This window comes from Eptatretus burgeri, chromosome 6 (genome assembly GCF_056783735.1).
Source record: "Eptatretus burgeri isolate ZD-2024b chromosome 6, Ebu_testis_v1, whole genome shotgun sequence".
Taxonomy (NCBI): Eukaryota; Metazoa; Chordata; class Myxini; order Myxiniformes; family Myxinidae; genus Eptatretus; species Eptatretus burgeri.
Genome location: NC_140966.1, coordinates 92,869,772 through 92,895,888, shown reverse-complemented (window position 1 = coordinate 92,895,888; position 26,117 = coordinate 92,869,772). Strand labels below are relative to the sequence as shown.

At 42.7% G+C, this 26,117-nt stretch overlaps 1 protein-coding gene across 1 annotated transcript; it reads right to left on the bottom strand.

Moving 5' to 3' along the window:
• Positions 1–276: 276 nt before the first annotated feature.
• Positions 277–26,117, bottom strand: LOC147025344 (adhesion G protein-coupled receptor E5-like). Its single transcript, XM_085886239.1, has 7 exons — positions 25,884–26,117; positions 24,643–24,765; positions 14,004–14,159; positions 12,862–13,020; positions 8,457–8,612; positions 8,195–8,347; positions 277–756 (listed from the first exon to the last, which is right to left on the bottom strand). The coding sequence occupies exons 1-7, from the start codon at positions 25,930–25,932 to the stop codon at positions 668–670; spliced, it is 885 nt and encodes a 294-aa protein (XP_085742365.1). The 5' UTR covers positions 25,933–26,117; the 3' UTR covers positions 277–667.

The window sequence follows — 26,117 nt, the reverse complement described above, 5'->3', positions numbered from 1 at the left end:
GTGTCCTGGATGGTGGTTGGGTAATATGAACAGATCTGCCATTTGCATGCTGTTATTTGTCTCATTTGTCCTCTGCTCACCAGGAAAGCCTGATGGGGGAGCTGGTTTCGTCTCTGACAAATCGTACTGTGGCATGTAGTACTGGATTATAGGTTACCAGTAGCAATTTGTCATATGAATCATGCCAACCTGAAATAATTACAAGACATCAAATTATTTATTTAATGTGATTTGACTTGGAGGTATATGGGAAGAAAAAATTCAGACAGTCACAAATTTGACCATCTTGGAGTTTAGTTCACAAGTCACAAATTACAGCAGTGAATCATGAGTGAGTGCCATCATTCAAACAAAGTGGAAAACTCATTTTTGACGAGTGTGGTCTTCTTTCGTGTGATCTGGTGGATAATTACAATTGAAAATCCGGTGATGAGAGTCATTCGATCGTTAGGGCTCTGTGTAGTTCTGCAAAGGATCCGTTGAATCTCCTCTGCACTTTGTTACATAACTTTATCTGCCATGCTCTCTTGAGCAATCTTTTTCATAAGGCTTTAATGTGGTTAATTTATAAAGTATATTGGATTAAGGAGACAAAATCAATTTGATAGTCTAACGTTTGTGAACTTGATGCTCGATGCAAACCTGGTGTGTTCGATCTGGAAACAATTTAGCAAGTAATAAAAGTGAGAATGGCGAGGGTTGAGCAGCTGAGCATGAAGAGTGACGCGTTGGATTGGAATGTACGCACAGCATTGCCTGCGGGTCACAATAAAGAGAAACAGTACAATAATTACACATTCAGAAATCTCTTGTACTGGAAATTAAGCAATATCTTTTTCAGGAATCCTGAGTGTGCCAAGTCAGGAACATTTTAATCAATAACATTTATGTCAAATATATATATATATATATATATATATATATATATATATATATATATATATATATATATATATATATATATATATATTTCAACCAGTAGGGGCTACCCGACGCTGCCTGGGAGTTTGCAAGGGGTAAACCGTTGATGCTCGGCTGAGTGAGCTTTTCCTGGTGGTCGTTTCGGAACGTGTTGGACATTGAAAAGCTATGGAGTTATTGGCCTCATGGTGGTTACCTTTTGCCTGCAGGTCGAGGGCAGCATTGCCTCACACCAAATTCTAAGATACACTTTATAGCAGCCTTTGGTGGCCTCAAAATGGACATCAAGGCCAACATGTGGTAGGTGGAGCCCCTGCCCCGGTTCTGAAGTACGTACAACCAAAATTTGGGGCTTCTCCCTGCTATGACTCGGCCGTGAAAGAATAACGTACAAACGCACTCACTAACAATTAAAAATATTTATAAGAAGAAAAAGAAGATAAAACTTTCCTTCCCTTCCTAATTAAAACAAATATAAATCACATTTTATCTCGGGTTGTGGAGTCACAACATATATGTACATTTGCTAATTGAAGTGGAATATTCTGTATCTCTCCCCCCCCCCCCCAAAAAAAAAATAAAAAAATAAATAAATAAAGAAAGAAAGAAAGAGAAATAGTTAAAAAAAGTATTTCTGTCAACCACTAAGGAATGGAATGGCTTGTGAAACTCATCACAAATGGTGATTTATTTTGTATACCTTGTCGAGGCTCATATAAGAGCGAACAAACGACACACAGCAAGCGGGGCATGAGATAAGAGGGGTGGGCGTGGGAAGGACAAAACAGAAGGGAACAGAGACATGAGGAGATCTATGGAAGGGAGAGGGATGGGGCGGGGAACACCGGGTATACAAGATGGACATTACAGGGACTTTCAGGAAGGAAAGCAGGGAATTTGAAGGGGTGGGCTTGGGGTGGATTAATGGGGGTAGAAAAGATTGAGGATTTGAATGGAGGAAGATAAGAGGTGGTGGTAAACAGCTGTTTTGAAGGCCTTGAGGGAAGAATGGGATTGAAGGGAGTGTGGGACTTTATTCCAAAGGTGGGGAAAAAGAGTGAAGGTGAGCAGTGATTCGTGATTTTCATAGTTTTACCAGAAGGGGGTTGCTGGTGGACCTTGAGTGCCCTGCAGAAATATGGTGGGGGGTGGGAGGGGCGAGAGGAGATGGTAGAAGACAGAAAGATCACCGACCTGCCTGCGGCGAGAGAGAGTGAGAGGCCCAAATAGTGCTGCAGAATGGTGGAAGTATTGTGCACTTTTGGTGAAAAGCATGAAACTTTGCACAGCTGTAGTGTTTTACCTACTGAACAATATTAGATATGGGGCCAACTGAATTTTTTCCAACATGGCAGTCATTTTCAAAATGGCCACCGCCATGGGCGAAATTACTGATACCACCATATAAATGAATATATTTCCTATGATTAGTTGGAAAATTGTCCAGAAATGTGAAATGTCACTAACTTTTACCTTATGTTTCACATGTTCTTCATTTCTTAACCAAGATGGCTTTCAAATTCAAAATGGCTGCCAAATTCAAAATGGCTGCTACATTATAAAATGGTGACAAGCATATGAACGTGTAATGTGGTAATTGTACCATGCATCATAGTTAACGTTATTCCAGTTAATCTGTGTATATCGCACACATTCATTCATCCTTCATTTTCTTCTTTCAGATCAGTATCTCCATATCACAGTGCATGCTGTTAGTTGTAGAAGCTGTGGTGGTGGTGTATTAATCAAAATACCAACAATGGCTAAATCCTTCAACATTTTAGACCCAAGACAACGTCCAGAAACTCCTTCAACATCTGAATCATCATCATCGCCGATAGATTGGACAAAATGCATTTTATGTCAAGAGATATCAAAAGAACCACTGCGATGCCCAGCTGATTCAAAGAGGACTGGTATTGACATTGGTACACTTTATGATAATCTTGCAGGTAATTTGATAAGATTCAAAGAGCTTCAGAGTCTTCCAGATAATATAAACTTATCAAGGTTAGACAATGGAACAGGAGTTGCTTCAACTCTAAAGTTGAATGCAGCTAAATGGCGCAAAAAAAATGCAAGGATAAGTACAACAACACCAAACTTCAACGGGTAGAAAACAGGAAAAGAGATGAGTGTGAAACCAACAGTGACTCGCCAAAACAGAAAGTCTCTCGCTACAGCAGTGGTGGTGCAGCCAGAACATCACAAGACACTTGCTTCTTTTGGGGTGAAAAATCAGATAAACTCCAAAAGGCATCGACGGAGAAACTAGACAGAAATGTTCGGCGATGTGCAGAAATTGTGCGAGACCATATTATGCTAGTTGCTAAATTGAGCGCTGGAGATATGATGTCCCAAGATGCAATGTACCACAGCAATTGCTTGGTTGGTGATGATCGTCTGGGTGGAGGATCTGACCTCATGTCCACCACATGGTCCACCGTTACAATACATTCCATTGTAGCAGATTCGGTCTCACGAACAGGTGAGGGGAAACTGCCAGAGATAAACTACTGAGATGCCGAGTGGCGACAACATGGTGTGGTGTGATTAGGATGAATTAACGAAGGATTAGTCGTGCCCCCTGATGTGAGCCCCCACCCCCTCCGCTGGGGTCATGCATGCACTTCCGCTACAACAAAGTCGCTGACATGTCTCCGCCATGTCAACAAAAACACTACAAGAAAGCAGAGTCAGTGAATTGCTCTGACAGCGGAGAAAGTTCTTCTGATAAACAACTGCACGGCATTGTCCTGGCGGAGCTGGTTTCGTATATTGAAGACTGTCGTGCAGAAAGCATGGAGAATGACGTAGCACCGGTGTTCAAACTAGCAGATTTAAATCAGATGTACACTTCAAGACTAAATGACCTGGGAGCAGACACATCGACTCGAGAACACTCGACCAGACTGAAAGAACGAATATTAGCCAACATACCAGACTTACAAGCCCACAAGCAAGGCAGGAACGTTCTTCTTGCTTTTCAGGATGGCATCGGACTGGCACTAAAGAGGGCATTTGAAAGTGACTTTGACGAGGAGGCTATCGTGTTGGCAAAGGCAGCTGAAATCGTTCGTAAGGACATTCTGAAGCTTGAAAAGTCTGTATTTATGGGGAAATTCTCCAAGGAGTGTCAGCAACAATCAGTTTCTAAGTCTCTGACAACCCTCGTTGGGATGATAATGGGTGGATCAGACATAGTGCAGCAATCAAGCAATGCCACTGATACCCAGGTGATACTAATCGTCTCGCAGCTTATACGCCAAAATGTCATAATTCGACGTCGTGAAGGATCCACCTCTCACTACCACAGTGTGGATCGTGAGACACCCCTGCCTACTTCCGTCGGACTCATTATCCATGCCAGGACAACAAAGCGTGAGTTAATTGACAGAATGTATGACAGAATGTGGAATAAGTCAAGAGTGAAAAAGGTCATTACACTAGCATTTAAAGTGGGTGGACCTTCAATCTGTATGGAGTCTCTATATTTGAGAGCGTTGAAAAAGAAGACGATGTATGTTTGTACCGATGAAAGTCATTTCTTGAAAATGGTCTTTTTCCTTTTGTTCTATGCTTTTGTTCGATGCTTTAGTAAGAATAATATTTTTTGAAAAGTCTTTCATACCATGTGCATTTTGAGTGTTACCATGGCACAAAGGCACGAAGGCACAAAGGCACAAAGGAAGTGGCAAAGGAAGCGGTTACCATGGCACAAAGTGGTTACTTTGTGCATACCATGGCACAAATGAAGTGGTTTACTGACCCCCTGCTGGAGAAAGTAGGGATTACTAGCCATGGTACAAAATATATTTGCCCCACCTATTCCAACATCCCACCCAGACCCCCTCCAACTCAGTCTACTGCCAGAAGGGCAGGTGTTCCTAGTTTTCAAAAACAGTTTTCTGCTGTTCTTTCTATGCACCTTTCCAGGTTATTTTCCTGCTTACATCATGGACAACCGCTAATGATAACTTTTCATGCCTCTGCTGACAAAGTTGCTGGAGGCTTTATGTTTTCGGGTTGTCCGTCCGTCCATGATAATGTTCTTTGTTTTCTCTGCAAGCCCTTATCGGATTGACGCAAAAGTTTCACCATAGGTGTGACTACTCATGTAGAATGTTTCAATGATAATTATGACTTCATAGGTCACGTGGTGTGGCAGGCATGTTGGAAAAAAGGGAAAACTTTGGACCTCTGTATCTCTGAAACTGCTCTTGGGAAAAAAAAATGAAACTTGGTACATGGCAAGTACTCCACATGGAGAATAAGTGTGATTTTTATGATGATGTCATTGGTGGCTTCATTATGGTCATAATTACTTACGTCAAAAGCTTTATCCGATCAGTATGAAAAATTTTAAGGGTCATCTAGGGCTATATTGTATGAGGGAGGGGGGGAATTATGACATCATTGGTCACTTGGTTCGGCTGCCATTTTGTTTTCAACATAAAAACCTTCAAAAATCTTCTCTGAAATTGCTGAACATATTGAGGGGAAACTTTACAGGTATGATCGCCTATCCATGAGGAACAAAAAGTTTGCCACCTATGACGTCATCGGTCACATGGTTTGGAAGCCATTTTGGATTTACCCTCAAACCTTTAAAAATCATCTTCTCCAGAATAGTTTGACAGATCAATGGGGAAACTTCACCCACATGTTGACCCAAGCCTTGGGGATACCAGGATGTTCACGAATAATTAATAGGTCACATGGTCAGGCAGCCATATTAGATTGAATAAAAATCTTACAAAAATTATTTCTCTTGAACCGCTTCGTTCATTTGATGTGAAACGTCACAGTTATGATCCAGTACTCATGGGGAATAAATGTTTTAAATTTCAACCTGATCGGACGCATGGTCTGGCAGTCTGAATTATTTAATATTTTGAATCTGGGTTCAGGAATTTAAATCAAACTTCGTACAAGTATGTATAATCATGTAATAATGTGGGCAGAGGCATATCTGGTGACGTCACAACGTCAAAGAGTGCCCTGTTTTTTTATTTGTTTACATAGTCGAGATTCATGGAAAAGCTGGTGTCAGTACATTGAGCATATCAGGATGCAACAGGACAAAAGGAACAGTAGAGAGAGGGGGGAAACAACAACAGCAGAGCTGAAGGACAAATGGAGAGGGAGACTTGGACAAACAATGGATGCAGAGAGGAATGAGGGGGTAGGAAAGGACTCATGGGGTGGACAAAATGGATACAGAATGAAACTCTCAGGAAGAAAAAACTGGAACTTTGTATGAAGTTGTGCTTGGGGTTTGGGGTTAATGAGCGTAGAAAAGATCATGGTTTTGGAATGTGGATGATCTGAGATGGTGGTGAACAGCTTTCTTGAAGACCTGGAGGGAAGAATGTGGAATATGGAAGAGAATGTGGAAGTTGGTTCCACAGTGGGGAAAAAGAAGAAGAAATGAGTGGAGATGATCAGTGATCCTGTATTTATGGACTTTCACCAGAAGGGGGTCGTTGGTGGACCATGTGTGCCCTGCAGAAACTTCGGAGGGGAGGGGGGGAACAAAGCACAGAGAGAACAAAGAGTGCAAGACCAGAAAGGAGGTGGTAGAAAAGACAGAGACCACCGACTTCTCTGCGATGAGAAAGTGATAGGCCCATAGACTCAGCTTCATCGTGGGAGATTCCAATTATCTTCTGATGCCATTTGCCATTCATTTGGCATGAGCACCTCATAGAGTGTGCCGTTTGGCCCAAGTCTTTCACCAAATGTCTGGCAATATCTGATATTGGACTGCAGCTGATTTTGGCAGGAAGTGTAATTTGGCATGAGTGGCAGCAATAACTCACTTTCTCATCGCAAAAGACACCGTGGGGTCATTAATGTCCTCTAGCTAGTCCGAGTAGATGGGACAGCCAACTTAATATCCATCCAAGTAAAGGTGTACATTGTGATGAACTACCCTGCTATGAAGCACCAATCTCGCAGCTTAGATCGTCGGGTCGAAAATCAAACGCAGAAGAAACAGCTCAAAGGGGAGTGCACTATCTCTGCACCATCCTGCTGAAAAACACATTGCTATCTATATCTTCATCTTGTATTTGATTAATGTAAACGTTCCTGCATGAGGGGTACATTATTGGATAAAATTATTGGATAAAATATTTCCTATTTTTAAACTCTCTCTCTCTCTCTCTCTCTCTCTCTCTCTCTCTCTCTCTCTCTCTCTCTCTCTCTCTCTCTCTCTCTCTCTCTCTCTCTCTCTCTCTCTCTCTCTCTCTCTCTCTCTCTCTCTCTCTCTCTCTCTCTCTCTCTCTCTCTATCGAGTGCAGCCGGTGGCTGCTGGTTGCATCATTGGTTGGGACGCAGCTATGCCACTGATGCAGTGTCCCCCTTACCAGTACACTGGTACTCATTTTGCCAACCTCGGAAAGATGACAGGCTGAGTCGACCTCCTAGTGTATTAACTCAGCGGCCAACAGAGCTTGAACTCAGGACCCCAGGATCCCAAGCCACCACCCTAACCACTAAGCCAACACCAGGCTGATTTTTCAACTATTTAACCCTTTAACCTGAGCAGCTAGTTAACCAGCCACTATTCAAACCCCATATTCCCAAGTGGCCAGTTTATCAACCACTATTCAATCCTCCATATACCCGAGTGGCCAGTTTACCAGCCACTATTCTATCCTCCACGTACCCAAGTGGCCAGTTTACCAGCCGCTATTCAATCCTCCATATACCTGAGCGGCCGTATTTTTCTCCAGGGAACCCAGGGTGGGAGAGCCGAAAGTCCAAGGAGCTCAGAGTTCAAAAGGTTAAATTAAACATTGCATGAATGAGCATTGAATGACAGATGAACTGAGACAAAAAAACATCAATTTAAACATCAATTTTTCTTTCCCGTTGCTATCTTAATGAAGCAACACCCGCCCTTATTCATATATTGTATGCTCAAACAAAGCTTCTTCTTTCATATGGTCAAGATAAGCAACAAATGCATATTCAGTTGAATGTGGGTTAGCCTCAAATGAAGTCGCAATTCTGAAAAAATAATCGCAGATAATTTTTTTTGCAACATCCAAAGTACTAATGTTGTTCACCTTTTACTGCAACCATTTGTCACAAAGTCCAATGCTGTTGCCTTCACTTTGGCCAAAACCTCTTTATTGTCATAAACTGATCCTTCATCTGGCTTCTGATCCCACATCTTAAATTCTTGATGTTGAGAAAAATCTAGATTGTGATTTTGTACAGAAAGATATTTTGAAACTTTGTGTTTGCACAAGAAGAAACTTACCCACACAAAAGTTGCCATCATCGGGAACGAAGGTCGTTTCTGGATAATTTCCCCAAAAACCTGGTTGGCATGTACAGCTGAAGGAACCATGATTGTTGGAGCAAATGCCTCCAGCCCCACATATGCCTGGGGTCCGCTGGCACTCATTCACATCTACAACCACACCAACACACCCAAAAGACTCCAGATTTATAAATTATAGAGTAGAGCAAAAGGTGGAGTTTTTAATATTACTGTACTCTTCTCCATCATTTGATCTCACCTTCACAGTCAGGGTTGTGCATATCATCTGAGCTTATTTCATGGAGGTTGTTGACGATGTAGCCAATTGGGCAGGTACAGTTGAAAGAGCCAGGGCTATTGACACAGTCCCCTCCATCACCACATATCATGGGGTATTCCTGGCACTCATTCACATCTGCTCATCAAACAGGAAAGTAAAGAGGCTTAAAATGCGTGTTGAGTTAGGAGCTTTACTGATGAACTTTCAAACGCATTTCAAGAATACATTCTCACATCTTTTCACATAAAGTTGGAGACTGCACTTAAACAAGTATATTGGGTGCAAAATGATGTCATGGTCAGTGGCCACCTTTGATTCTTAGAGGGAAAAGCAATATTGGATAGTGATATGGAGTGAGTATCGTGACAATCTATCTATAATTCCAGCAATCTCTGTGTGTCTGTCTGTCTGTCTGTCTGTATGTGTGTCTGCCTGCGACCGCCGTTTCTCGACGACCGACGGTCCGATCGGATTGAAACTTGCCAGGAATGTTGCTGGGGGCCCGCGGATGTGCATTTTCGAGGTTTGATATCGATCGGACGAGCGGTTCCCAAGTTACGGCCATTTATCTGTCGACCAATGACAAGACACGGTGCTATGACGTCACGAATGACGTCACAATTAATATTTATTTATTTATTTATTTTGCACGATCGACCGTCCGATCTGATTGAAACTTGCCAGGAATATTGCTGGGGGCCTGCGGATGTGCTTTTCAAGGTTTGATACTGATCGGATAAGCGGTTCCCAAGTTACGGCCATTTATCTGTCGACCAATGACAAGACACGGTGCTATGACGTCACAAATGACGTCACAATTAATGTTTGTTTATTTCTTATTTCTTTTGCACGATTGAAACTTGCCAGGAATATTGCTGGGGATCCGCGGATGTGCCTTTTCGAGGTTTGAGAGAGAGAGGCTGCACATACTGGCACGCACCTACGGGCACGCACCTACGGGCCCGCCCCTACGGGCCCATACTAGTAGAAAGTTAAATGAGAAAAGATTGTAAACTGATCAAGACGCATCTGAATTCTGGGCTCGATATAAATGGGTATCCGATTGTCCACGACAAGTGAAAACTCTGTTCGGTCAGGTCAAGGTATGTGCCAGCTGTCTAGTGGACAGGTCACTATTCCTGCTAAACGTTTTTTTGTTGCATACAGACTCGAGGTTCGTGGAAAAGCTAGTACGAACACACTGAACAGATCAGGACACAACAAGACAAATGGAGCAACAGATAAAGGGGGGAATTCACCTAGAGCAGAGCCGAAGGCCAAGATAGTGGCAGACTTCTCCAAACAATGGGTGTGGGGAGGAATGTGAGGCAGGAGAGAATGCAAGGGGGTGGACAAGATTGAGACAGAAGAAAACTCGAAAGAGGGAGAATGGACATTTCGAAACACAGCAGGGCTTGAGGTGGGGATGGGGGGAGGGTGGGGTTAACGAGCGTAGACAAGATCATATTTTTGGATTGGGGACGATCTGAGATGGTGGTGAACAGCTGTCTCGAAACCTGGAGGGAAGAATGAGATTGAAGACTATGTGGAAGTTGGTTCCACAGATGGGAAAAAACGAGGAACAAATGAGTTGAGTTGGGCACTGATTCTGTATTTTGAGATTTTCTCTGGAAGGGGGTTGATTGATGGGGAATTGTGTGTGCTCTGCAGAAACCTGGTGGGTTGGGGTGTGGGGGGGGGGGAGAGACAAATCCTGGAAAGAATAGAGGGTGCAAGACCAAAAAGTAGGTGGTTGAAGTTAGAGAGACCACCGTCCTGTCTGCAATGGCAAAGTGATATGCCCATAGACTCAGCTTCATTGCAGGAGATTCCAAATAATGTTGAAGGCCTTGGTTTCCCTGGCAACAAGCTGAGCAAGATGTGAGGAGCCAGCCCAGATGGGAGAGCAGTGCTCCATCAAGCTGCTGCTGAAAGCCTTGTAGGTGGATAGGAGTTCAGGTGTGCCAAGGAAGGACTTTGTATGACGGAGGATGCCCAGTCGGCTGGCTTTGGAGGCCAACTTTGAAATAGAGTTTGGCTGGGAAAGATCATGGCCGGTAGTGAGACCCAGGAGTTTTAATGATTGAACATCCTCAAGAAGAGTGTAAAGGAAGTAGATTGAGGGGGGGGGGGGCGAGAGTTTCCAGATGGTCCTTTCAGGGAGAGATAGTGAAAGTGTGAGATTTGTTAGGATTCAAAGACATATTCCAAGTGTTTGACCAGTTTGTGGTTTTGCTAAGGTCTGAAGAAAGGGAGGAGGCTGAAGCGTGCTTGTGTGAAGGATGAGTGATGTTACGGTAGAGGGTGGAGATATCTGAAAATCGATAAAGGGGATTTCCCAGAGAGTCAAAGAGATCATTTCTGAAGATCACAAATATGACTGGGCCCTGAACACTGCCTAGGGGCACTCCAGCCTTAACTGGGAGAGGAGAAGAAAGAATTCTGTTGAGAGCCAAACATTGGCGACAAGAGTAGAGGAAGTCAGTAAGCCATGTGTGGAGTTGGCTTTGAATGCCATGGGCAGGGAATTTGGAGAGTAATGACTATGAAGTCAAGATGTCAGACTGTATCAAAAGCTCGAGATATGTCCAGAGAGATGACCCTGATTTCATGTCTGACATTGAGGGCCTCCATCCATTGTTTGGTGCATGTCCAAAGGTAGAGTGTTCAGATCTGAATCTGAATTGGTGACTTGAGATGAGGTTGTTGGAGAAAAGGAAGGATGTCATATCAAATGTGATGATGGATTGGATGGACTTGCTGTTTATTGGAAGAAAGCTGATCGGTCTACAGTTAAGAGGATCAGTTTTTGCACTTTTTTGTGTGATGCAGTGATGTTAACTGATTTCCAAGCAGATGTAAGATGACCTAGCATAAATGATAGGGTGAAAAGAGCAGAGAGAGGATGTGCATTAGCAGCAGAGCAGATTATTAGGACACCTGAGCTGATGCCATCTGGGCCAGTAGCAAATTCAGAGTCGAGGGTTGACAGAAACGTCTCCACTTTCTCAGGTGCAAAAGACACAGAGTCCAGGAACAGTTGTGTACAACAGGGAAGGATGGGAACCAAGAGTGAGGGATTGGGGACACAAGACTTGGAAGGAAACACAGAATTGAGGCATTCGGCCTTCTCATGAGCGGAGGTGGCTGTGGTGTCATTTGAAGAGAGGGAAGTGATGGAAGAGCAGCACACTCAAGAGACAGACTTAACAAGGCACAAACAACCAGGTTTTAGAGTCGAGAGACAAGTTTGAAAGTTCATTATTGAGGTTGAACAGATGTTCTTTTTGGTTCTCCTGAGAGTGGACACACTTGTTGTAGACTTTTTATAATGCACTGAGATTGCTTTCGGTCAGATTAGCCATCCAGGAAGAGAAGGCAAGTTGTTTCAGAGCAACCGTCTCACCACCGAATTCAGTGTAGCATTGGTGGGAAGAAGGGTAAGATAACTGAAGATGATAGGGGATGAATCTGTGTAAGAGAGAGAGAGAGAGAGAGAGAGAGAGAGAGAGAGAGAGAGAGAGAGAGAGAGAGAGAGAGAGAGAGAGAGAGAGAGAGAGTGAGAGAGAGAGAGAGAGAGAGAGAGAGAGAGAGAGAGAGAGAGAGAGAGAGAGAGAGAGAGAGAGAGAGAGAGAGAGAGAGAGAGAGAGAGAGAGAGAGAGAGAGAGAGAGAGAGAGAGAGAGAGAGAGAGAGAGAGAGAGAGAGAGAGAGAGAGAGAGAGAGAGAGATATAGATAGATAGATAGATATATTCTGTGGAAGAATTCCCAGGCTGAGTTAACATCAGGGGCAGTATATATGAGAGACCAGTCCTGAAGAGAAATGGCTGCTTGCAGTCCTTGCCAATCTGCCAATGTGAACTGCCAGACTCGCCAGCATTTTGGCAGCTCTGAAAATAGCCAGAGAGATGTTGACTTTCACAGGCATATGATGAATTTACATGGAAATCTTAATAAGGCAAGCGTTGCGATGTAACGGTCAAAAATAAGATAGAGCGGTGTTAAAGAATAGAGTTAAAATTTCAAACTAGAGAGTTCATAGAACACGTCAACCCATGTACTGTTGAGAAAAAGAACATGGGAAGAGTGTTTTAAAGCTGTTGCTTTGCATTTTTCATGAAACCAACTCAAGAATCCTGGCAGTAATTGGTGTCTCTCAACAGGAGAATTAACTGCAGAGCTTGTTTTCTTCCACACTGCAGATATACAACAGGAGAATTAAGTGTATATATACATATATATAATGTCTGCATCGGGATCCTTAATTTATTTCTTTGCAACATTACTCTTGGAAGGTTAATCTGTTTTTTTTTTCTCCCAAGAATAGACCTGCAGCAAGAAACCGGTCACAATTAGTAATTTTTGATAAACAACTTTTGACTCACCAAAACAAATGGTTTCCTTCTCCCTTTGGGGGATTGGCTCGGACAATCCACTTTTCATCTGATAACCAGACAGACAGATGCATCTGAAGGATCCAGGATTGTTAAAGCAGCTGCTTGCTTCACCACACACCATCATTGTCTCCAGACACTCGTCCACATCTGATAACCACAAAGGACACAAACTGTCAAATTATAGATTGATGGTAAGAGGAATATCATTTCGACTATCCCATTCTAACCCAGACTATATACAGTACTAGCAGAGATTACCTGCAACTTGTGCAGAAGGAATTTTGAGTTTAGAAAAAGAAAGCCAGGTACGGTTCTCTGTATAATTCCAGTTAATTAATCACATAAAATTTAACAGGCAATGATTAATACAAAAAAATTCAATATCTAATGTACAATAACAGGCAATTAAGTAATAATACAATACAATAAGGCGACATTGCATAATAATGACTACTCCACTGAATAATAATTATTATATGATGAATTTACATGGAAATTTTAATAAGGAAAGTGTTGTGATGTAACGGTCGAGAATAAGATAGAGCGGTGTTAAAGAATATAGTTGGGGAACGAGGAGATGGGAAAAAGAAGGGGTTCGCCTCCTACCGGTGAGGCCGATTCTAGAGATGGACACACAGACAGGAAATACAACTTTATATTTACTGTATCGATAACTTTCTACCTTTGCTGCTTCTAGATTACATATTTCTCTTGTCTTCGCCCTTTTGAACATATCAGCTTTTGTTGCATTTGTTGCTTTGCTTGTAAGAACACCAATTAATGATGACAAACACAACGTCCATCAGGTGTCTTACTCTTTATGGCAGCTATGACCATTTACCTATCACTTTTTGGGCATAGCTGTTTGCAACTGGGGAGGAAAAAAAAAATGGAAACTTCCTTCCTTGTTTGAAACAAAAGATATGCTTTACAGATCGGGCTGAATGGCCTTTTGCTTTTTTTTTTACAGACGGTTTTAACGATGAATCAAAACCATTCCACATGGCATCACCATCCAGTAATTGCGGGAGGCGGAACACTTGAATCGTTAGTGGCACCTCAGTTGGCATGGCAAAAAACTTGCTCAAAAAATTTTAGTTGACAAAATCCATTATTAATAGAAATCCCACCTCTGCAGAAGGTGCCATCATTTGGGATGAATTGCTGCAGTCCGTTGGTTGGCACGTATCCTTGATAGCACGTGCAATAAAAACTGCCCGGTGTGTTGGTGCAATTTGCTGCTTTTCCACAGAGAATTTCTGAACCTGATGCACACTCATCCTTATCTGAAAACACAAATAAAAGTGATATTGATAAATCATATTTTTTATCCTTTGTACACACACCAGGGGATTAAATGAAGTGTGTCTGAATTTCAGTTAAAATGATACAACTGCTGGGTTGTGATTTGTGCTTAATTTGCTTGGTGGTCACTGATTTTTAGTTCACCTGGAACGTCGTTCCAAGGAGTTTATGGGATGGTGCGTGTTCCGTCCGTCAGTCCGTCCGTAAACACTTGCAACTTCTTCTCTGAAACTACATGTACGATTTCGATGAAACTTCACCACAACCTTCATCACCCGTGATGTACCAAAGTTTGCTTATAGCATTAAAAAAACCCCATTAGGGTCTAAGGGGGTGTATGGGGAGTTACCCCCAAAAATATATATTTGCTTTCTTCTCCAAAACCACACACACAGTTTTGATAAAACTTGACCACAACCTTCATCACAAGTGATGTACCAAAGTTTGTTGATGCTATTAAAAAAAACAACCACAAACAAAACAAACAAAAAAAATCGGGGTCTTAGGGAGATTACGGGAGGGGTGGTTGCGGGGGGGGCAGCAGTATTGCCCCGCAAAATAGGTATTTGCAATAACATTGGTTCATTGCTACATTTTGCTGATTCCATCCCACGTTTAATTCCTCCCCAGTTTTATTATTCTATCAGGTGAGTGCCCATGGGTATTTCCCATCTTTTTTTTCATTTTTTTTTTGCAGTGAAATTTTGAATATATTTAATTCACTTGTCTTGATTGTGAGTCACAATGTATGGTGGTACCCCAATGGTGAGGGCTTTAAAATAGTACACCAGAGGTTATGCATCCAAATATAGCGAAAAGCAGCAATATTAATGATCTTTATCCAGCTTCTGTTGCTTTCAGAAAAATTACCATGTCATTATCAGGTCATCATTAAAAATCTATGCTTGGCGTTGGCTTAATGGTCAGGGTGTTGTGCTTGGGATCGTAGGATCCTGAGTTCAAATCCCACTTGGCTCTTGAATTAATACCAGGTGGGGTTGACTCTGCCTGTAATCCTTCTGAGGTCGGCAAAATGAGTGCCAGCTTGCTGGTGTCCTGTGTTGGAGCGGCGACCCATCCAGGATTGTGCCCAATAGCCAAGGAGACTGCTGAAGCAGCACCAACGCTCTGCACAGAGTTTGGTCCTGATGGATGGATGGATGGATGGATTAAAAATCTAGCTGGGGGTTTAATGACTTCATTGAAGTCTTCTTCCTGTACCTTCTCGTCTGCTGTACATTTGATACCAGTCTACACACTCCTGTTCAACGTCTGTTTTTGGTTACCTGGTTTTTCACTTCTCTTGGTGCTCCAGTTGAACTGCTTCCAAAAAGCGAAGTCATCCTTCTGGATTCATCCGTGCTGTCATGTATATATAATGTTCTCTGTTTGTGTCGATTGTTCTTCGTTTTGAGTGCTCACTCCTGTGTATTGTTTCATGCCCATTCTCATTTTTTTGATCCTCCATCTCAGACTCGGATAGTTTTGGGCTTCCTGTTTTGGCAGGATTTTTTGCCCAAACTGTTAATCATGCTCACATTGTGTCTCCAATTATCTCTGTCCCATTATCCACCACACTTGCTTTAACTCCTTCCCTATGCTATCTATTTAATACAAATAAAATATATATTTAAAATGACAAAACAGTTTTCTTCTTGTTCCTCTTCTTCTTCTTCTTCTTCTTCTTCTTCTTCTTCTTCTTCTTCTTCTTCTTCTTCTTCTTCTTCTTCTTCTTCTTCTTCTTCTTCTTCTTCTTCTTCTTCTTCTTCTTCTTCTTCTTCTTCTTCTTCTTCTTCTTCTTCTTCTTCTTCTTCTTCTTCTTCTTCTTCTTCTTCTTCTTCTTCTTCTTCCTCCCCTCTCTTACTGTCAATATAAACTTTTTTTAAACAGCAATTTTAAAATGGACAATCTTCCCACATACTTGCTTCTAAAATACATTTCTCCCAGACTGTTTCCCATTTCACCCCTCCAACTCTGGATCACTTGAAAACCCATTGTTATCCACCATTTTGTTTATATAGTGCTGTCCTTCTTTGTGACTTAAATCGTCATTGCCATCCCAATAATGATGTCTGTCTGTTTGTCTCTCCACCCTTGGAATTTTAAAATCCATCCCTTCTTGATCTGTGTGTGGGACGATGGTGACAAACTCCCTCAATCATATCATGACACTCCCCCACATCATCATCATACCTGAGTTACTCTACACCCGCTTCAGGCTCCCACACCCTCACCTCTGCTTGGCATGCCCTGATTACTTGTCCATACCCCCATGCTCCTCCCACTGCTTGCTTTCTCCATGCCCTACCCCTCCCTGCTTCCTTTCTAACATACCCCATCCATTGCTTCTTTCACTTCCCACATCCTGCTTGCTTCTACTACACCTCACCCCTTCTTCGTTTCCCCAGCGTCCCAGCCCCTCTCTTCTCCCCTCAGCATTCCAATCCCTCTCTTCTCGCCATTTGCCCAGGCCCCTCTCTTCTCTCCCGTATCCCGCCCCCTTTCTCCTTCCCCAGCATCCCACTCTCTCTGCTTCCTCAACGTCCTGCCAACTCTGTGCTCACCCCACGTCCCATTCCAAATCCTCCCACCTCCCCATCGCCACACTCCTCACCCCTCCCCTCTTTCCCTCTCCCCTGCAAACAGCACCTCCTCCTCCATCCCTAACTCGATGGACCTCCAACATCTGAGGTCTTCACTCACATTTGACAGATCTCTCAAACGAAGCTACCACTGGTAAACCTGACATTATCTGCCAAACGGAATCCTCCTTCCCACAGGATGTCCCCAATTCCTCGGCGTCTCTCACTGGGTATTGTCTTTTCCGGTTCAACAGGCCTGAAGCCAGTTCTGGTGACGGTTGCAGTTTGTCAAGAACTACATTTCCCACTGTCCATGTACCACTCTTCTCATTCTGAAGCCCCAGGAGTATCTTTGGCTGCACTGTCCCCTCTGCAACCACCGCCATTTTATCCATGTGCTGTATTGTCCTCCAAACATGGACAACTCCATTAATATCTCCCTCTCTGCTAACATGGACCTTGTTATAACCAGCCATCCCAATTCTCTCTTTCTCACATGCAGTGATTTCAATTGTTACCATGCCACTTGGCTCGGTGGTGGTACATCTTCAACCAGCCATGGCATTGCAGCAGAGGACTTCTGTAACTACATGGGCCTCAACCAATCAGTGAACTTTCAGACCCAAATTTATTACAATAGAATCTCCTTCCTTCTGGACACGGTAATGACTTGATTATATTCTACTAATGTCTTCTGTTCCTCTTCTGCTCCAATAGGTTAATTTGACAATGTGCTTGTGAAAGTCAGCATCTCCCTGGCTTTTGTCACACAGCTGCCTCAGCACCCCAGAGTCCAGCAGTTCACCCAAGCCAACTGGCATGGGTGCAAGCTGCCCTCTCATGTCAAGACTGGTCCTTCATTTCCACCTCTCCTGATATTAATATGCCTGTGAATCATTCTGTACAAAATTTGCTTTCCCTTAGGCACAGATTAATACCATCTTGTCTGCAGTTATCATAGATATCCTCTTGCCCCTGGTACACACAATCCTCTGGTGAGGCAGTTTCCTTCAAACAACCATTATTCACTTCCTGGAAGGCAAATCTGACCGAAGGCAACCTCAGCTCGCTCAGGGTGATGGAGCAGGAACCGCTCACTCAGGAGGACAGAGCACAAACTGATCCCTCAGGCTGATGGAGCACGAACCGCTCGCTCAGGGTGATGGAGCACAAACCGCTCGCTCAGGGTGACGGAGCACGAACCACTCTCTCAGGGTGATGGATCATGAACCACTCGCCCATGGTGATGGAGCACGGATCGCTCACTAATGGTGACTGAGAACAAACCGCTCGCTCAAGGTGATGGAGAACAAACCGCTCGCTCAGGGTGACGGAGCACGAACCACTCTCTCAGGGTGATGGATCATGAACCACTCGCCCATGGTGATGGAGCACGGATCGCTCACTAATGGTGACTGAGAACAAACCGCTCGCTCAAGGTGATGGAGAACAAACCACTCTCTCAGGGTGATGGAGCACGAACCACTCGCTCAGGGTGATGGAGCATGAACCACTCGCTTAGGGTGATGGAAAACAAACCACTTGCTCAAGGTGACGGAGCACAAACTGCTTGCTCATGGTGACGGAGAACAAACAGCTCGCTCAGGGTGACAGAGCATGAACCAGTCACTCGGAATGACGTGGTGCGGCAAAAGCGTCCGCAGTGAGTGAACGATTTTACAAGCACACCACTCAAAATGATGTAGCGCAGTACCGCGATCGACAATGGATGCTCGGCAAATAACTTAAGTACTTATGCAAGCACTCCAATTCAATGGGTGATGAGGAATGGTTGGCCAGGCTGTCGCAGTATACCATAAAGGATCCCTTTACCTTTAAAGCCCGTCTTCACCCCACATGCAGCAGTTAATGAAATAATAATAAATCCACCATTTTGCTTGCTCGTCTGTGCATGTGTCACGTGGTACATCGGTTCGGGGTCCGCGCAAACGTTATAACTTTTTTTGAAAACATGTTTTTTTTTTATAACCAGATTTGCTTTGACTCCCTGTAGAGCACCTCACAAAACCTCCAAAAAATATAGACACAGATCTGGCAGATGCTTTGGATAGGCAGTTCCTCTGGGTGACAGAGTACGTCAGGTCTCGCAGTGAATGCATTGACATATAGCTCATGAAGCTCGTTAATTTTGGCACGTTTCTTAATTTTTTGTTCACTCAGAATAATAATAAAATAAGTTGAATGCTTTGGAAATGTCAAATTTTGTTGTGTATCTATGGAGAAGGAGGGACATAGCCTTGCTTGCTAAAAGTAAATAGGTATATCAGCTTAGTTATAAGACTCATTATTTCCTTAAATTATCAGCTTTCACAACAGATTTTGACACTTATTTAGACCAGAGGATATCTGATCCTCAAATAAAAATAACATTTTAATGATATACTTTCAATAGTCCGTGAGAGTCGATCGTGGAATATCTTATCGCATAATGCATGAAATCGTTCCAAGCTCCTGATTGAAAACTCTACAACTTACATGTATACAGCGATTCATAGCTGCGATGAACAGGAATTCGATAATGTGAGTGAGGAAAGTGAAGAAAAAAAAAACATTATCGTTAAGAAAGCGTTGCGTCCTGTTCCAAGTCAAGGCATGGTTGAACAGGCCAAAAAACATGGCGGCTTCAGACCCCAGCGAGGTGACGCAGGAAACGTCTTTAGACCCAGAGAGCGAGGTGGCCTGATGAAGGTTATAATTAAATAATGCTGCTAATTATCTTCAAAAGGGGTGATTTAATTAACCCAAACACCCAATTTTCATTGATGCACTTCCTTGGATTTTTCTTGGTATCCATGTAAAGTTTCAGGCTGCTTGGTTTTATGGTTTTGGAGTTATGGAGGACGGACACACACACACACACACACACACACACACACACACACACACACACACACACACACACACACACACACACACACACACACACACACACACACACACACACACTTGTATAGGTCAATTAATTATATAATTGAAAACTGTAGAACTCAAATCGCTTTGTTGGCACTTTCGGAAACCTCCAGCTTGGCAGTGCTTGGCCAAAATATTACGCCATTTTACACCATGTCGACCAATCATATTTGTTGCTTGCGCTCTCACCGTTGAAGAATATCAAGATTCAGACAAAATAGTGGCTCATAGGAAATATAGGCTCTGTTCAAAAACACAAAGCAATATTTAAAAGACCCTTTCCATTTCCTTTTTCTCAAGACTGCACGTGTTCTATGAACTCTGTAGTTCTCTCTGGGTGAGTTTGTGTCTCCCTGGAAATTGGCTTGCAATGCACAATCATGGTGCAAATATGGATCCTTTTCAGTGAAGGCCAATTAACTTGATTCTCATGATCAGCAAAGTCATGGAATCTATCTTTGCAGATGACATGAAATCCTTATTTTTCTCAAATTTCCTGATCTCAGATCATCAGTAAGGTTTCAGACCCAGCCATTCTACCTTGAACATGTTGCTTCAATCCTCCCATCAAAGAATGGAAGCCGTCAATTGCAGACATGAGATCAGGGCCATATCTCTGGACACATCTCGAGCATTTGATACAGTTTGGTGCCTCCACCTTGATCTTCAAGCTCTCTGATTATGGTCTCGAAAGGTCTCTAAAGATTATAGTCTCCCCTCATAGCTCACTGATTTACTCCACTGCCATATCCAGCATGTAGCACTTAACAGGATCCTCTCATCTCCTCTCCCTGTCAAGGCTGGAGTTCCCCAAGGCAATGTCTTTCACTGGTCTTGTTCCTCATCTTCATCAATGATCTTTTTGATTTCCTGGAAAATCGATGCCTCTCTCTTTGCTCATGATTCCACCCTTTGGCATATTTCTCACCCTTCAAACAGGCATACAGCTAGCTGCCTTTGAGATGGTAAAGAACGGCATTCATGCTTACATGACTGAAGATTGGCAGTTTGAAGCAGTTCTCCTGCAAACCGTCCTTCACTTCTGTGTCTCCAAGCACACAACTTACAGGGATATCCCCAGCGTCATTGTTGCTGGGAAGGTAACTACAACTCTCACTTGATCGCTTCAGCTCCGCCAATGGTAATCGTGTGCCATTAGCTACACGTTTTCAGGTAGACTCAGTAGCAGTGTATGAAGCTGACGTTTGACAAGTCCACAATGGCCCAAACCACCGACATTACAGGAGCTCGAATGGGTGTATGCCTGGCTGCCCTGGCCTCGGAGCAATCTCCAGCCCTGATGATCAGACCCATTGAAAATTGTGAGGAGGTTGGGAGCAGCTATCTATTATCTGCACAATGGGCCATGCTGGTATTCCTATATCACCAGTCGGGCAATGACAGGGGAACATTTCTCCTCTTATTTCCTGGCAGCCACCAACTGCAATTGACAATGGGCCCACAGACATACTTACACCTCCAAGGGCTCCTAAAGTTGTTCAGTGACCTCAATGGGCTAAACTCCAGCCAACATGGATGAAGGATTATGTGGCTGGCTAATTGATATAAAAAACGGGGAGGGAAATGCTATGCTTAGAATTCACATATGTAGAATTTGTAGGTTTGGAAAATGGAAGTGAAGTCATCAGAAAAGGCTGTCACAGTAGTGACAGTTGGTTTTGTTGGTGTGAGAGGAGCTCAGAGAGACACGGAGCCCGAGTCATCAGGGCCGTGCTTTGATGACTTGTTAAAACTGTAAATAAACGTTGGCATTTGCAAGCAGTAAGTCTTGAGTCTTTACTGCATGTAACATTCACCACCACCTCAGGTCATTGCCCATCCATACTCATGATCTCTTCTACTCCAAATGCTCCCATTTCCAAACATTTCTTTTTCCAGATTATTGTGATTTCCCCCCTCTCCCTCGTCCATTTTTGTTTGTTAGTTATCAGTTGGTTTGTTCCTTTTCTCTTTCATTTCCACCTTGCCCTTCCTCTTTTTTTTGTATACGTAGTCGAGGCTCGTTGAAGAGCTAGTATTGGTGCACTGAATGGATCAGGACACTACAGGCCAAAAGGAACAGTTGAGAGAGAGAGAGAGAGAGAGAGAGAGAGAGAGAGAGAGAGAGAGAGAGAGAGAGAGAGAGAGAGAGAGAGAGAGAGAGAGAGAGAGAGAGAGAGAGAGAGAGAGAGAGAGAGAGAGAGAGAGAGAGAGAGAGAGAGAGAGAGAGAGAGAGAGAGAGAGAGAGAGAGAGAGAGAGAGAGAGAGAGAGAGAGAGAGAGAGAGAGAGAGAGAGAGAGAGAGAGAGAGAGAGAGAGAGAGAGAGAGAGAGAGAGAGAGAGAGAGAGAGAGAGAGAGAGAGAGAGAGAGAGGTGGGGGTGGGGGGAGGGCATCAATAGCACTCTCTGTGAGACGAGCTGTTTCAGATGAACTGAAACAACTACTGGAGATGGGCATTATTGAGGAAGTTGATGCATCTCCCTAGGTATCTCCAAGAGTTGTCACTCAGAAAAAATCAGGGTGTATTCGGATGTGCATTGATATATGGGAGCCCAACAAAGAAATAATCGTGGACTGTCATCCATTGCCTCACGTGGAGGAACTTTTTGTTGAGTCGAGAGGTGCTCCAGTCCTTTCATTAGGTACTTCTGTACGATGACAGCCGGGAATTGACGGCTTTTATTACACACGAGGATGCTCATGAAGGGGCGGAGAAAGGAGCTGTGAGAGACAATATGGCGGTGTTCGAGTGAAGCCGTTTGTTGTACGCCTGTGGTCCGGAACTGGTTTCTTACAAACACAAAAGGAATGTTATTACAATATTGATCAGTAAAAAGTTCTCTCTGCAGACTTAGGAATGTTCAGTTGACTGCCACACCCATCTTTCCAGGTGCTCCGAGTCCTCTGGGAACCGGTAGAAAGTGGGCCTTAGCTTATCTCGCCTCCGATTAGTGTACCCATATGCACAAGTCTCAGGAATTGTGAATAGCAGCAGTGATTGTGGGAAATAAAAAACACTCGGTGTGCTGGTCAAGTTCGATTTACAAGATGGTGCTGTATAGTAATGGGCAGCAACAGCAGGCACTTCGGCTCAACATTTCAATGGCGTCTCTTCTCAAAACCTTCTCCACACATCATTTCATGTCACTACCCGTTCAGCATCATCATTTCCGGTTCATCGTGCATTCATTAGTATTGGAGTAACTCCCAATACCACAGATGGCGGATAAACAAAGGCACGTGACCTTGTGACATCCGGTGATAACGAACCTAATCTTCATCAAAAGACACTGGGATATTTAATGTCCACCAAATAATACTCGCAAACAAACTAATGCTTGCAATGGGACTGGGAAGGACAGAAGGGAACCAAACGCATGGAATATGAACGGTTTATGATTAACACCATAGAAATACATGAAGATGGATGGGGCTACACCACAAGAGTTGGTGTCATAATGGTTAGGGCACCCACTCTGAATATGGGAGGTCGGTGGTTTGAATCTAGGCTGAGTAACAGGAGAGACTTTTAAAAAGGTACTTGCTGCTTCCTTGCTTGATGCTCAGCATTTAAAAAGAGAGAGGGGACAAACAACCATTGTGCAGGCTTTGATGGGCCTTACAATCCCTTCCTGCATTGAAGTTCCTTGACAGGGAACACATATAATTTTATTATTATTAATACAAGAGATGTATACAGATAATTTTACAATGCAGATGAAAGAGTATAATTTATATGGACTATTGTAGTATTTGCTGTAGCCACAGATGCTGACATACTAGAGAGATCATAGAACACCTTACCCGTGCAGTCTTGAGAAACAAGGACCAGGGCATGGTCTGCGAGCAGCAAATTTGATTGATCATGATGACGTAAAATGCTGTAATATTATTTTCAAGTACTGGTAAACAGAAGGGTTTTTAACGTGCCAAAAAGGTGATTTGCTTTCTTCAGTGTTCAAGTTTATAATGAGTTTGAAATAAAAGAAAGATTTTCAAGGTTGTAGAATTATTTTTTCCCTGGAAGTTTACTGCCGTTGATGCAAAATCTTTTACACCATCTTGTTTAACACATTATATAAGTTATTTATGCCTGATTGTTTGTGTCCTTTATGATGTCTTTAAAAGCAGTAAATTTCCTGTTTGGAATGATTTTCAATTTTGTTTTACTTCCAGACAGACAGAGTGAACCAATTCCTTAACCCTGCCTTTTGCTTCGCATGCTTGGAGTAAAAATGTGTATTTTCACGTGTTATGGTTAATCAGACAAGTTAGTTCCAATTTAATTTAGAAAATAAAACTATTGAAAAAGTTTTTACCAGCACAGTGTTGCTGGGGTAAATACATTAAGTTGGATGTGATAATGAACGGTCGATATTGAACTAGATCTCCATCTGGATTCACTCACTGACGTACACAGAGCGATTACAATGGCCTCTGCATCCTTTGGGAATGAGCAAAGCTAAATATACAAGGGTGTATGGCATTGTTGAACTCTCAAGGTTTCACTTAACACAATAAGATTTGACAATTGCAAAAACCACAGCTACATCAAACGGACGCTCAATGGTCCAACTGGTAAAACCCATCTTTCAAAGAGCGAAGCATGTCTGCCTGTATCGAAAAGCCATGGAAACCAAACCATTGGAAAGTAATGTTTTCCTTTTGGCCTAAGCATGATCAATTGGAGGGGATGCTCTGACAATATGATATCAAATGATGGACACACTGTTCTAATGTGTAATACTATTTGGAATGGTGAAATAGTGGCTTCATCGTGAGTTAAATTAATCGTGAAATCGTGGCTGCTTGGAGTTAACCTCGTACAGTATCAGTTTGATGAAGTTATAAATCTTTGTACAACATTCACATCATCATCTGGATTATTGATGATATCCGAGCTGGTACTTAACTAGCACACGAGACCATATAGTTTAGCCATGTTGCTCACCCACACAGCCATTCTGTCCATGGTCGACGAAGCCCGGTTTGCACTTGCATTCTCTGTTCATATGGCATATAGCATTTTCTTTGCACAGAGAACACGGATCCTTCTTGTCATGTCCCTGGCATGCTGAAACAGGCGTCACAGTCTGTTAGAGCTCATTAGATCTTTGTTGAATATTTCAGTTAACAACATGATGTATAGTTACCAGGCAACAAATTATGATTGGTCACATAATGGAAATGTATTGATTTGTTCAATTTTTTTTGCAGAAATAATTTATTTTTCTTTTTGCCAGAAATATAGTCCAACATCGTACCGGCAAGATACTGATTAACATTCAAACATTCCTTTTGTCAGTGCAATAAAAGCAAATTTTAGAAAAAGACAACAACCTTAATATAAACCACTACTACAATTACTACTACTTATAACAGTCCCAATTAACCCCACTTTCTTCGAGACCAGCCATGGAAGAAGTTTGGCCGAGTCTTAAAAAAATCAGGTGGCCAGATCTGATGATTGACTGGAGCTGGTTAAGCATGAATTTGTAATTTGTTCATCATGTTGGCAAAAACTCACCTTCTCTTTGTTAAAGACACTGTAGGATCTTTATAAACGTCTCATGAGTAATGCTAGCAGACTAGGACACGCAACGTCAAAATGTGAAGCAACACCCTGCCTCGGTAGCACCAATTATTCAGGTTTAACTCGGGTCTGAAATGAAACCCAAGTTATATAGCTCAAATCCATGTGTTCTACATATCTCTCATCCTGTCGTGAGTATAATATAAATGGGGAACATATAACCACCCCAACATGGGAACTGATCAGCATGCTCACTGCTTAGCCGACAAGGAACAAATAAGCAGAGAGTAAAAGTTAACAAAGCTATTCATTTTCTATTTATTGATGTCTCAAATTTTGTCTCTACAACAATCTACATTTCCAGAAACTGCACTACAGAGACAGCTCGGGTTAGCTCATTCTTTCCCTCGATGAAACAAGTCAAACGAGTGTCAAATCTTGTCAATGCAAATGTTGTAAATTCCTTGTGACACTCAAACATTGTTTGTTCATGTTCAAACACAACTTTCACTTGTAACATTTTGGAAGAATAACTGTGCATTCCAGCTCGAGAGTCTTCAGTTCCTCTTAAAGCGACGTCTCCAGCAATATAACTAACTGTTACATTCTTGCAATCACTTGTTATAATCACACAGTTGACAGAAAATATGCAAACTCACCACTCAGGACAAGTGAAGCCAACAGCAGTAAAAATATTTCTTCCATCATTACCGAATATGAACGACAATAAATTCACTTTGTTTTGCTTCTAAACTTTCAAGGAACTTGATATAATGTTATCCTGTTTTGAGTTGTCAACTTCACAGAATACTGGTATCTTTGTTCAACCAAAATACAGTCCACTCCACAGTGTTATCCTCTTCCTCTGGAAACTTATCACCAATTTCCATACT

Bases quoted from the DNA above. Each gene is read 5' to 3' on its own strand.
- LOC147025344 (XM_085886239.1), bottom strand. From the start codon at position 25,932: ATGATGGAAGAAATATTTTTACTGCTGTTGGCTTCACTTGTCCTGAGT. The intron at 8,348-8,456 runs GTGAGATCAAAT...GTGTGGTTGTAG, and splicing joins GCACAACCCTGACTGTGAAG to ATGTGAATGAGTGCCAGCGG. The intron at 757-8,194 runs GTAAGTTTCTTC...TGTGACCCGCAG, and splicing joins TGATGGCAACTTTTGTGTGG to GCAATGCTGTGCGTACATTC.